Source organism: Pseudoliparis swirei, chromosome 18 (assembly GCF_029220125.1).
Source record: "Pseudoliparis swirei isolate HS2019 ecotype Mariana Trench chromosome 18, NWPU_hadal_v1, whole genome shotgun sequence".
Classification (NCBI taxonomy): Eukaryota; Metazoa; Chordata; class Actinopteri; order Perciformes; family Liparidae; genus Pseudoliparis; species Pseudoliparis swirei.
This window is the reverse complement of record NC_079405.1, coordinates 10215117-10228919: the sequence shown is the minus strand read 5'-3', so window position 1 is coordinate 10228919 and position 13803 is coordinate 10215117. Positions and strand designations below refer to the sequence as shown.

Genomic DNA, 13803 nt, shown 5'->3' with positions numbered 1-13803 from the left:
TGCCGACATCAGACTGACTGACACGGTGACTAACCTGCTACACAACAGGCACTGCTGCTGCTGCTGCTGCTGCTGTCTCCAATGTGCAGCCTGTATTATGACACATTGTTACATTTTTGAAGAATACATATTTTTTATTAGTACTAGTTACCAGAGCATAACGGTGGTCGGGCAAATAATGTTACGAACACGGTTAGATTTCCAGCTGCAATGGCATATGGTCGCTTACTTTTTTTTCTGATCCTGACCCGTTCTCTCAGTAGCCCTCTGTCTGTGCACACTACAATACACATATTTATTTTTAATATCAATCTTCTCACTGGTACTCGCCCAACACAAACGGCAGCAGTTGAGAATGACGTTACCATCTCCTTAGTGTGTGTGTGTGTGTGTGTGTGATGGAAGCAGGGGGTGGGGGTTGTTGAGGAGAGCACTGAGGGAAACATAAGAGAGGCATGAGTGGAGGAGGAGAGATCAGGTAAAGCTGTTTTTTTCAGCACCCCATTTCTGGCTCTGATTAACAGCCCCTCCCTGTTTTTGCTATGCTATTGGTTCGCTCAGCCTCGATAGTGACACTTGAGATAGATGAATATCTAATCCAAAACCATTCATTTTTATTGATGCAAGAATACACTGTATGTGTGTGTGTGTGTGAGCGAGCAAAAGGAGGATGTTATTTTGAAGAGACTGTGTCAGTCATTGTTGTCTGTCTCCAGTAGATTGGGTGGCTGTATTCTCTGCTGCTGTGGGGCACGCTTATATAAGCAGAGTGGGGTTGGGGCATGTGGGTGTCCTGGTCAGTGATGCGGTGTAATGCTGCTGATGCTGCTGCTGATGACGCCTTTGCTCTTGCAGTGCCTGGGTCTCCCCACACTGGGAATCCCTGCCTAGTGTGTTCACTCATCTCCTCCATCCTGCAGCGACATGCATGAATGGCACTCATGCATGCTGCGTGCACGTTATCAGGCAATCGTGCTTCTGATGTCTGTGTGGTCGCTGGCGCTTCATCTCACGATGCATGCATATGGGATTTCATGCATACTTGTCATCTTTCTTTCAACAGTCATGCAACATTGATGCTGCTGTTGACTTTGTGATACCAGTAGATACAAGCGTGTAGGACGGATGGATAGTTATTAATCTCTATCTGTATTTGTGCATGATTGTTGCTTAAGAGGGAGAACATCAGAGCTACTGCTTTATAGTCAGTATAATGGTTATTGTTGAAGAGAAGTGAGAGTGCCGCTGGTACTGGTGTAACAATTGATGAGCATTGAAACCGTTCCAAATATTCAGAATCCATGAACTGAACAATCTATATTTCTGACAACACTATTGTATTGTGAACTGCCAATATGAGAGTTTACTAAATGGTCCCGTCTTCTTTGTAGAAAGACTTTTCACGACAATTGGTTGAGGTTTTGCGGCTATTTAAAAACGTAGGGGAAAAAACTTTTTTTATAACTTGTTCTCTCTCAGAAAAACACATTTCCCATTCATAAAGAGTGTTTCCCACGCTATGGAAATCTGCAGCACTGTGTGCCAGTGGGCTGTGAGCTCTCAGCTGCTTTGTCCCCCTCCCTTCTAGAGGCAGCAGCAGCGATGAGTCACTCAGTGTGTGAAACATGACGTCATTCGTGTCTTCCTTTTCTGTTCTTGTTGTCCAGGGCTCCTGACTGGAGGACGGACCATGCTGCTGCACTGAGCCGGAGGACGAGACGAGAGCGAGGCCCCAGAGGACCGCCGAGGTGGTGGCTGGCCTGTTGGCGTGCCCCTCCCACTTATCCGGCTGGCTAGCTGCTGCCTCTTCGGTTCACCTGATTGCTGTAAATATTTCTGCCTTTTTTGTTGTTGTGCATGTTGATACTCCTGTAATGTTGTCTTTTTAATAAGTGTGAAAGTACTGAAATGATCTTAACTGATTCTTGTGAACGAAATGGAAAAGTTCTCGCTTACGCTAGAACACCGTGACACCTAAATGAAGATGGTAAAAGTGATACAACAATATTGTTGTCTGGTGTCTTTTATGCCTCCTGAGGCGGAGGCTGCCGTGGCCAGAGGCATTGTTTTCTGTTTGTCTATCCGTCAATTCTTGTGAATGTTACAGCTCTCCTGTTGGGGATTGCTTCACATTTTTTTCATACCTCTACTCAAGGATGAACTTGAGATTTTAAGGTCGCTATGACCCCATGTCCATCCCATTGTAGTGAGTGCGATATTTCAGGAATGCCTTGAGTGAACATACAAATGCAAGGCGGTAACTCTAGTTTCCATTCAGGTCCTCATTCAGTTCACATTTCTTTGCTGGCACCAACCTGCGGTTAATGCTGCAGTTTTTCTCATCAGCCAGAGTCGAGTTGTCACTCGGGAAGTGTAAGCAGTATAGATGTCATGTTGGTAGAGACATTACGTTTATATTATAAATATAATACGTCATTTGCCGTTTATAAATTAAGATGTTCATAATCTTAATGTATAACCAACATTGTATATTCCGTGTCTGTAGTTTTTCTCCCTAAATTGACGCAACCTATTCTGAACATGTAATGAAACAAACCAGTTGAAGGTGTTTATAATTATGCTGCAGAGACCAGTCATCTCACAGTTTTTTCTCTCAGCCACACACTGAAGGCTAAGGTGTGCTATGGACTGCGCTTCGCCCCCTGCTGCAGCCCACTCCAGTATACTACCTTAGTGGGTTCCCCTCATCTTCCTGTGTGTGGCTCCCATACAGACTCACTGTACAGAGTCTAGCAAAGATCTGGTACCACCTACAGGTAGATAGTATAGTAGTACACTCTCACACAAATACTGTGTTCTTCTCGCTGTTTTTTCTTTGGTCATTCATGTTTTATAGCCCTTTGGTGTTTAAGCCTTGAATTCACCTCTCTTTCTTGCCTCTTTTCTGTCAGCCACTCCTGGGTTCTCCACCCAACCCATCCCCAACTCCCACCCTCTCCCCCTTCCCTAAGAAGATGTCAGTGAGCCTGACAACAGTCATCCAGCATGAGGGAGAGAGTGGGCCACGCATTGAGCCCTGCAGTCGAGGCAAGACCTCCCCTCAACCACAGGGCACCAAGGAAGGGACAGGAGAGGGCCTGGAGCCTGAGGATAGCTCTCCACAGGATGCACAGGTGGGAGGAAGTGACACTATACAGTTAAAGTGCTAGTAGGAACTATTTATTACCATTACAAATATTATGTGAATTACAATGATGGATTTGTTTAATAATTTAATAGAACCAAATTCAAGGAATTGGTGTATTTACATGCTTTGCATAACCTGGCTACAGCAAAACTAGCATTTGTATTCAGCTGTTTGAAAACAATGCATCCCTCCTTCGATCAGCCATTTTACATATTTCTGTATTTTTCACACAACCATTTTGGTAGAACATTTATTTTTAGTCCTGTTCTAGCCACACTTCTAGAGACATCTGTCAGCGCATAGCACAGCCATTGCAGTGATACTTTCACTGCTGAAAATATATCAAATACACATGCAATACAGAGAATTGGCATTCAAAGATTTATGCATTTCACCCCTATTCTATACACCGAATCACTAATCTGACTCTGAGCAAACTCAAATAACTATGAAACTGTGCGTGAGTGTGGTAAACTCTAATGTAACTACAGTATGTACTAGTAGCAGTCTCTTTAATCAAGTCACTATATCGTGTATTTATTTTAGCCCTGTTAAGTTTAGTAAAATAATACATTTCTCTTGCAGAAACGAGCTCCTAATCACAGCCATGGCAGGAAAAGGGCCAAGGTGAGTAATTTGGTTGCAGCTATTTTCCCCACTACGAAACCAGATTGTGACACGTTTCTACAGTGGCCCACCTTCTTCCTATCATCGGCTTGAAATCAAAAATCCCATGAGTGGGCTAGAAGTAGGTCTGGTAAAGTGACCTCACCCACTTAACACTGTTGATATAGTCTCCAATATAATTACTAGATGTTAGTTATCTAAATAAATGTTATCAATTGATTCCCAAATTGGTTGAGTTGTGTGGAGTGCAGTGGAGCAGCTGTTGAAAGTCATATGGTTGGTCTTATCTCTCGAGCGCTTATATTTAGCAAGCAGCATTCAGATACCGTGTGAAGTTGATTTGTCTTGCTTTGACCTCTTGATTGGTGTTGCAGTCCGTGCCTTTCGGAAACATAAACGGTCAATGGAAGAACTCTGAGACTGACTCCATAGACATTGGCCGTGAACTCCAGTTGCCCTGGTCTGTGTATACTCGCAGTGATACACCGCTTCACCCCGCTTTGTCCCGCATAGCTTGGATATGAGACAAAGGTTTTCCAAAGCAAATTTGAAGGATGCTGCTGTTCAGCTCCATTATACAATGTGAAGAGATATTAAGAGGTGGTATGAATGCAATCATATCATAGATTTAATTCACACTTATAGGTAGGTGTACAGACTATGAACCCTGTACACTTACATCATAAGCATCAGCTCATTGGTCATTATCTGAAGTTATTGTCATTTAAATGAAGAAAACCCTTATGCTCCGTTCACACAAAAAGTGGTGCGGACTTTTTGCGAAAGTAGATCCCAGGCAAAGGCAATGCAGAGACGTGAATCATTCAGACGTGGTCGGTGAAATTCAGCGAGCTGTGTGAGCCTACGGGTGATGTTATGAACCCAAATACGAAGACGTTAGATGTTCCGACATTTATGGGATGACCACAACAAGTATAAAGCAGAACTAGTGGTTATTTCTTCCCTGGTGGATGGCGGGAATGATAATCGTTTCCACGGAATAAAGACACAGAGATAAGCCACGCGTGGCGTGAATAAACCACGACTTGTCGGTCGAGTAAACTCACGCAGCGTAACAATTGCGTTTTTTAACTAGCTCTCCTCAACTAAATCTTTTTTTTGGGCCTGTGTGCGTCTTTCAAGGTGCGAAGGCAGTGGTGTTCAAGAGAGTTCATGAGAGTTCATAACATCCCATGCATGATCTCATGCAATATACATCAGCTTACATCTGAATAATTTTATTGTTTTTAAAACCAATAATACAAAAAGCGAAAAGGCGTGCATTGTGTTGCATGTAGCCTGTAGTTTAGTCGATTTCATCGATTATTATTTTTTTCTACTTCAAGATACGTGGGTGCTCAATCAGCAGCTGCCCATTCTTAATTTCATATTACACGCAGTAATTGATTCTCTGCTTGTTGTTCGAGGACCTTGTTTACTGTAGGCGACAATGAACACTTCCCTAAAAACAAACTTAATAGCCTTACAGAAAATATATGTGTGATTTTGTTTCAGTCTAATGCCAAACTGAAGCTGGTACGGAGTCTGGCAGTGTGTGAGGAGTCCTCTGGTCCGTTTTCAAATGATGGAACCCCAGAATCGGTACGGTTCCTGTCTCTAACCCCTCACACTAACCTCTTTCCCCACTCAGCCTATACTTCACTTTTCTTGTGTGCAACTACAGTTTGCGTAGGATTAGCGATGTTTAATTGACAAAAACAAAATTAGAATTGAAAATGTAACCATCTTTTCTCATAGCAATGGAATGTGGTTTTCCAGGATATCATCCAGCTTCACATCAGCTCTCCATCAGACAAGGAAGAGGAGAAGTCCTCGAAGGACGAGTACGAAAATGAAGAGAAGGAGAAGAAGGACAAGGCTCCGCGAAAGATGTTGTCACGTGGTAAGAGGCAACTTCGGAAGTTAAATCCATTTTTGTAGCCTGTTTTGGCGCCATGCTTCTATTTCTACACAAGACCATTTTGACAAGGAGATGAGCTATTTTTTTAAACATTTGCTTTATATCATTCTTTATAATCAAATAAAATGACATGCAAGATAAAAAATGTTTCCCCTTGTGTCTGTTACTTAGTTACCCAAACAAATTTGATGTCAAACTAATTTCTCTGGAAGATAATGTGATCCCTCCCTTTTCTAATTACCATCCTCACTCCCTCATTCTGCAGAGGCCCTCAGGTGTAATTAGATTCTGAGAGCAGTAGAGATGAAATGGCTAGCCCAACTGTCTAGTGTAGTGGAAATGATTCTCATGCTTCTTATGTTTATCCTTCCTGAACAACTTGGAATGTAGGTGTTGGGGTTCCATTTTAGGAGCTCTTTACGAAAGTGTCACTCGCTCTCTACCGTACCCAACCAGTCCCTCAACCGTTTCTTCCTCTTGCCTGCCTATTTACATTTTGCCTCTCTCTGTTAGACTCCAGTCAGGAATACACTGACTCCACAGGCATCGACGTTCATGAGTTTCTGGTCAACACACTGAAGAACAATCCCAGGTATCACACTGCCGCCAAAGGTTTACTGATATCCACGGCTGTTGCATCACGAGACGCATCGAAAACACAAGATGGGATGGAGCTGGACATTTATATAAATTAATTTGTTCCTTTACCAACTGACTACTGAGATGCACTAAAAATAGAAAATCCAAGTCCTCCATTCCCTGCAGCAGTCTGTGGATGAACTGTTTGTATACAATATCTTATATGCCCCAAAAATGCCATCATGATTTCATCCAGATTCGTAAAGAAGGTCTGATCAATATTAAGTTTGAAAAAGATCTCCGTTATAGTAGAAGTGATACAAGTACTACTTGCCAAACATCGTTCTTTTGATCTTTGGTTGGTATGCTTGCCGCACTCTAATCACTGACGCACTGCCCCTCTGATCTCTCTCCCTCTCTCTCCCCCTTTGGCCCAACAGGGATCGAATGATGCTGCTCAAACTAGAACAAGATATCCTGGAGTTCATTAATGACGACAAGTAAGCCACGTTCTTCGTAACCGCCCTCTTGGATCTAAATTAAGCCTTGCGAGATCCATTCCTAATTATTTATAGATTGCTGTGGTAATGATATAAATATACTAAGTTGTAGTTGAGTTTTGTTGGGCTGCCAGTGTTTCGGGCAAAGGACTCATGTTCCCCTGGAACCGGAATAGTACTATTTTAGTAATATGTCTGTCTGAATGGAGAAAATCATCTTGTGCTCAAAAGCCAAATGAATTGTCCCCAAACCGGAATATCCTGCTTGTTCACACTTCAGAATTTGTACGAGCAATTATTGTGGGAAAAAAAAGATAACAGAAGGTATTACAGGAGTTACACAAATTATACAATTTGTGTATTTAACACTGTTCTTTAGAAAATATCTAAAATTACATTTTGTATGAAACTGGAGTTGGTTTTTTTCAGGCAATCTCCGAGAATACAAATCTGATTGTTCATTGAACAAAACATGAGGGGTTATTTTCTCAAAATATTTTGAAAAGAAATATAGATTGCAGTTTTCTAATAACATGTGCTGCTTTGTCTTTTGTCTCCGCTGCAGTAACCAGTATAAGAAGTTTCCGCAGATGACGTCTTATCACCGTATGCTGCTGCATCGTGTGGCTGCCTACTTCGGCATGGACCACAATGTAGATCAGACGGGCAAGGCTGTCATCATCAACAAGACGGGCAACACACGCATGTGAGTGGTCCACACTTCAGTAGCTGTCGTATTTTCCATATCTTTATATTGGTATGCGTAGAATGTAGTTAACTGATTCTGCCAGTAAAAACGAAAAAAATGAAAGATGGTATTTTAAACGGACTTAGCCAGGTACGGGCTATTTTATCAAATTAAATCCAGAAGTGAAGGGAAAACACATTAACAAACTCATGTGACTTAGATTGCTGTGACAATCACATAATGAAAGGAACAGAAGAATCCCACGGCTACAAACCTAGTTTGAGTGGGATGAACAATGAACATTATCAAGCACACGTACACTTTAGATTTAGAGAGAGAATAACTTGTTCATTTAGATGTTTAAAGCTTAGGTAAAAAATTTACCATCAATGGGAATTCAGTAATTCTAAAAACCAAAGACAAGTTGGTTTTCAGTCCTGGCTTAAATGCGTGTGCATACACATATATCGTTATTTTTTCCAAATAAATTACAGCAGAACCTTTTGTGATGCAGAACATGACTGTATATTGTTATTTTTTCCAAATAAATTACATATGTTTATAGTTGTAAGAACAGCCAGAAGCAGTTAATGTGTGAGGATTTGTTGATATACAGCGGCACAACCAAATCTGCAGATCTGATATTCAGATTTAGTACCAGTTCCAGTATTGACACCGTGGAAACCACTTCTGAACGGGCCACTTTTTGCTGTTACCTTGCCTTAATGCAGTTTAAGCGTTACATTTTGTCTAGCTTTGTTTTCCTATGTTTTGCCTTTTGCCCTCTACATTTTCTACAGCCCAGAACAAAGGTTCTCTGAACACATCAAGGATGAACGTAACATGGACTTCCAGAAGAAATTCATCCTCAAGAGAGATGATGCCAGCATGGATAAGGATGATAATCAGGTAGACTACATTGCATACCAATGCATTAGCTAACTATCTCCTGTAAAAAGAGGGAAACGGTCGTCGAGATGTGATGGAATAGTTAATGGCCTTTTCCAGATCAGATGAAAGGGGGCAATGTCTACCTTTGATGTCAACTGAGCTGAGAATCAAACACCTTTTCATTGTTTCAAATCAAGGTGCATAACCTAACAGAGGAGTCTTAATTGATTTATTGACAGTAGATATGTGTAACAGGATGAAGTGTTAAAAGACGATTAATGTGCGTTGTTGTCGTTGGGTGTGAAACAGAAATGGAAATTGGCATTTGAAGGGAGACTTGGGGTGCTACTTGTAATACCGGGGGAAACGCAGTCCCCACTTTAGGTTGTGTTGAAGTCCAAATATTTACGCTCTCTGTCCCTTGGTTCAAACAACATGTTTGCATATAATGCTGATTCGGCAACCAAGGCTTCCTATATGATTTTGCTTTTGTAAAATTGTTAATGATGCAAATATAATTGGGCATGATGTGCTCCCACCAACACAGAGATAATTATTAATGAACCATTCATATGCAATAACTTTCATGTTCCTTGTGCTGTCTCTCAAAATGACACTGTACAATTTTCAATTTCTGATGCATTTAAAATCTATTCCTCTGCTGCCGATTCCTGGCGTGTGAGCGACACAACTGTGTAGCCTGCAACAGAACCTTTTGTGATGCAGAACACGACTGTCCGGCCGGACTAAGTAATGACCCAGAATGCACATTTAAACTCTGTCCATCAGCAATAAAACAACAGCATTGATTAGTTTTAGGACAAATTCCTTTTCTTTTACAGACGTGTACCATTAGTTTATGAGGTTTTCAGTAAACCATTTTAAAAAACAGCCAGAGTTTGATCATTATAATCAAGGGCAATATACTTGATTTGTTGTTGTCTCAACCAAGTTTCTTAAACTTTATTCCTTCCAACATTGTTTCATGCCATGACACTTTTCTTTGGCGCCTATTGCTTGTGCGTATTTGTCATTTTCCTTTGTTTTATCATGTTTGTGGTTCCCACGCTGACTCCACCACTTTCAAACATTTATTTTGCAGTTTCCACGTTTGGTTTTTGTTTTGACGGCAAGCAGCTGCTCTCCCTTGAATGCTACTGTTGTTATCATGTGACTTGTTGCAACTTATCTTCACAGCAGGTCGGACCATGTATGGCTATACATGTATTTACATCACACTTAACCCTTGTGTTGCCTTAGGGTCATTTTGACCCAAATCAATATTACACCCTCCCCCCGCCTTTGGGTCATTTTGACCCGATTCAATGTTTCACCCTCCTGTTACCTTTCTATTTACTAACATATTTTACCCTTTGGGTTCAATTTGACGCCAGCAATTAAAACCTCCAGAAAATTATTAGAATTAATATTGTTTTCCAAGTTTAAGTGTGAGGCACTTTATGTTTGTTTGTTGACTACCGAAAGAACACCGACATTAAACATTGAATGGGGTCAAATTAATCCTAAGGCGGGGGGAGGGTGTAATATTGGTTCGGGTCAATATGACCCTAAGGCAACACAAGGGTTAAGCATATCATTGTGAAGTGAGTTGTGCATGGTGCATGTTTCTGATTCGATTATTTCCCCAAATGTTAGATTCGTGTGCCGCTGCAGGATGGCCGACGTAGCAAGTCCATTGAAGAGCGAGAGGAAGAATATCAGCGGGTACGAGACCGTATCTTTGCCCGAGAAGTAAGTATTGGGCCTGGACAGGGTGACAAACACTGGGGAAGACCGATTAACATTAAACCACAATCCATTTCATGATCATCAGCTGTTACCTCCGGCTCCTTTAAACAGTCAGTATTTTTTAATCCGACAAATAAGAATTGTTTGTGAGTAAAGTGAGATGTGGTAATATTTAAATCTTAGGAGTGTGGTTCCCAACACGTTTTGCTTATGACTTATGTACTTCATCCCAGGGTGCATGTCTGTGATTTGTGAGCAGTTCATTTGATTGTATTTTTATTGATTGCAATAGTTTGTAGAGGCCAGAAGAGGTAAAACTATGCAGTATTCTTTGTGTCCATGCTGGTAGTCATCTGCTCGACGTGACATTTATCAACCCCAAATTCATATGATTTCAAACTATAAAAACCTCTGAAAGGTTAATGTGTAAATAGTTTTTGTCAGTACTCCTAGATGAATGAAGCATTTCATAATGTGCAGGTGTCCTTTTTCTTACAGTCCTCTCAAAATGGATACATCAACGACAACAGGTAAGATGCTTCATCCTACTGGCGACTCTAATGTGTGCAATGTATACGACTCCATCTTTGCCATCTTTCCCCTTAAAGATACAGTTTGCTTGATAGGTTTCAGGTATGAAAGATGGAGGGCTGTAGACCCATGAATATACTTTTTTCATTGTGTGTGTATGTGTATGTATGCATGTTTGTGTATATATATATATATATATATACACACACACATGTATATACACACACACACACACACGTATGTATGCATATGTCATACACAGATACATATACACATATATATATGCATGTTTTATTCTCGACTGTGAGGGACAAACTCTGAAGAACAATGTTTTCTAGAAACTGTCCATTTCTAGGCACCCTGGTCATTGGGATTGAAAGATTAGGACATAATATGCTGAGGGAAAAGGAAGTGTGGGGTTCTCAACAGTCAAAAGTTTCTGCCTTGTGTGCATTGTTTTTTAAATTGTTATCTTCGCAGTGGCAACAGTTGTGCACTGTGTCTACCTCTACCTCCTACCCCTCCTAATCTCACCCTCCCCTAAACCTCCTCCTGTTCTCCAATCCAGTCCTGTAACCCGAGCATTTTCTCCCAATGTCAACCCCAACAGACTTTCCACTGAGGGCTACTGCTCTAGCTCTCAAAAGAGGAGGCAGATCTTTAGGTATTGGGGTGCTGCTGACTTTGACTTGTGTGTTGCCATGCCCATTCTTTGAAAGTGGTTTGGTGATGATAGTGGTGACTTGTTGTGGTTTTTATTATCCTTGCTTGGCGCAGTCGGCTGATTGATGGCTATTACAGCACTGCACCGTGGGGCTTCCCATGGCCCATGCATGGCTGCTTTGTGGTTTCACTGGGAATTGATTGACCTTCTTACCCTTCCATCCATCTACCGTCAACTACATTGTTTTAATACTAAGTAACTGCATCACCTCCAAAGTAACCTGTTTGTTTTGTGGTCCACTTAGTCTTGTCGGTTTTTGTCAGCATATCACCTGTTGAGTAGTAGCACATACATTATGTAAGCAGTACATGCATGCAAAGAAAGGCTAGCTATTGAGTATTTTCATTGTTGATTAATATAACGATTGTTTTTTCTTTCTTGATTAACCGATTCACTTTTGTATCTATAAAATATCAGACTGTGAAAAATGTTCATCACAATTTCTGAGAGCCCAAGTTGACATATTTATGTTGCGTTTTTGCTCCGACCAACATCAACTCCCAAGGATATTATATTCCCTATTCTAGAGGATTCAGACAAAAGTTCACATATAAAAATGTAAATAGTATGTTTTGTTGATTGACTAATTATTTCAGCTAGAGTGCAACTGTATAATGCATGCAGATTATTTCTCCTTTTCATCATGTAAAAGTATGTTATATACAGTGTATTTGTAAATATGTTATTTTGAGCTTTTAAGTATATCCCTCCTGTGCGCTTCTTAACTTTTTATATGAATCATATGGGCGACAGTATGTCAGTGGTTAGCAGGTCTGTCTTTCGTTCAGAGGATCGGGGGTTCGATCCCCGCTCACGGCCTGCCCTAGTTGATGTTTCCTTGAACAAGACACTTAACCCTATAATTGTAAGGAGCTTTGGACAAAAGCGATAGCTTAATGAAATGAAATGTCATTTTAAGACTTGATTTTTTTTCCCTTCTCTCTTTTCAAGCTTTGAACCATCCCATTATTTGGTGACTATTTGGTCATTTCTTACTTTTGCAGAAATTCCATTTGAGTTGATTTATGTTTGAAGCTTAGAATGATATGCCCTTTTTACATTTCACCATATATGAGCTTAATATCCCAGCATTTGCATTTACATAAGACGCATAGGTGTTAATCTTTACAGAGAAAATGCTGTTCAACAAAGAACGCAATAAAACCACAGACGTCACTTAAATGAACTAAATCAAGAGGCATCTGTGAGGCATGGGCTTGAGAGTGACGGAGCGATGCATAACAATAACAGCCGAGGTCCCCCTGTTTGTGCGTGTGATGGGGAATGGTGTCGTGAGAAGAGAGTGCAGATGAAAGATCATGTGATCAACAGCAGAATCCCTCCTCCTCTTGCTCAATCTGCTTTCATCTTTGTCTGCAGAGCGAAGCGGACAAGTGTGCGCCTCCCTTTTACAGAGAGCTGCAGAGCACCCACCCTTCGTTTTTAAAATAGGCTGCGCAGAGAAAGGACTCAAAATAGCTCCGCCATTAATTACAGTCTGAAATATTTATCAGCCACAGCCACCATCAAATACCACTCGCCATTGCTCGGATGTTACAACCCACACCACATCCCCGTTCTTGTCATGGAGATTCCCACTATAAGCCGTACATGATTTGAATTAATTCTCCTCTTGTTCTCTTCACATGGACATACTCTGTTTACATGCCTATTCCAGTGATCAGAGGGTTAAGAAAGCAAATGTTTACTTTGCTGTTGTAGATCTCTGTTCAGCTGCAGGGCTTTCTATTTATATTACACTTAAATCCACACCGCCAGCATGCATCACACTTTCTTTTTTAAATGTCCTTTTAATTTGTATGTGTTATCTTCAAGCACAGTAGGATATATTTAAATGGAACAATACTTTTCTTAATTAATGTTATTTTGGAGATAGTGTGTGAGTGTGTGTGTGTGTGTGTGTGAGAGAGAGATTCTAAGTGTTGATGTACATCTGGTTTTTATTTACAGGTGTATGTTTGTCATTTCTTGTGCATGTGTGACAGTGTATCTGTATTCAAATGTATAGCACACATGTATGCGAGTGCTCATTCTGTCCTGTGAATGTTGTCTCCAGTCTTTGATGGTTTGTGCTGTTGAATTCACGGATGTTTGTCTCATCTGGTTTCTCGTGTTAAAATTCTGTCACACCCCAGTGTTGATTGTCTGGAGCATCTTTTATTCCTGCATGTATGTTTTCCTATGTGGATGGGTTTGTAAGGAATACGGATGTGTGTGTGTGTGTGTGTGTAGTTATATGTTTCAATTTGGAAATAATACTGTTTGGTGGTTTGTTGCCTGGTTTTTGTATTGTGGTTTCACTAAACCAGCCAATATGCATCTGTGTTGAATGCCCCATCCTAAATAGAGTCCCACTGTGTCGTCTCTACCCGTTGATGACCTCACTGTGCTCTTCTGCTTCTACTCCCCCCTCTTTCCTATTTT

At 40.9% G+C, this 13803-nt stretch overlaps 1 protein-coding gene across 8 annotated transcripts in view; it reads left to right on the top strand.

The window, feature by feature from the left end:
* LOC130208038 (R3H domain-containing protein 2) overlaps nucleotides 1–13803 on the top strand; it is a 67025-nt gene that overhangs the window by 31035 nt on the left and 22187 nt on the right. For 2 of the 8 annotated variants that reach the window (XM_056436916.1, XM_056436912.1), the window contains exons 3-14: nucleotides 1668–1826; nucleotides 2619–2777; nucleotides 2913–3134; nucleotides 3734–3775; nucleotides 5291–5377; nucleotides 5555–5678; nucleotides 6210–6288; nucleotides 6716–6775; nucleotides 7341–7481; nucleotides 8264–8372; nucleotides 10011–10106; nucleotides 10602–10633. In XM_056436916.1, the coding sequence (XP_056292891.1) occupies nucleotides 2976–3134; nucleotides 3734–3775; nucleotides 5291–5377; nucleotides 5555–5678; nucleotides 6210–6288; nucleotides 6716–6775; nucleotides 7341–7481; nucleotides 8264–8372; nucleotides 10011–10106; nucleotides 10602–10633 (929 nt within the window). In that variant the 5' untranslated portion in view covers nucleotides 1668–1826; nucleotides 2619–2777; nucleotides 2913–2975. Of the gene's footprint in view, nucleotides 1–1667; nucleotides 1827–2278; nucleotides 2778–2912; nucleotides 3135–3733; nucleotides 3776–5290; nucleotides 5378–5533; nucleotides 5679–6209; nucleotides 6289–6715; nucleotides 6776–7340; nucleotides 7482–8263; nucleotides 8373–10010; nucleotides 10107–10583; nucleotides 10634–11244; nucleotides 11299–13803 lie in introns of all 8 variants that reach the window. The other 6 variants (XM_056436914.1, XM_056436908.1, XM_056436915.1 and 3 more) reach the window with 5 other exon arrangements.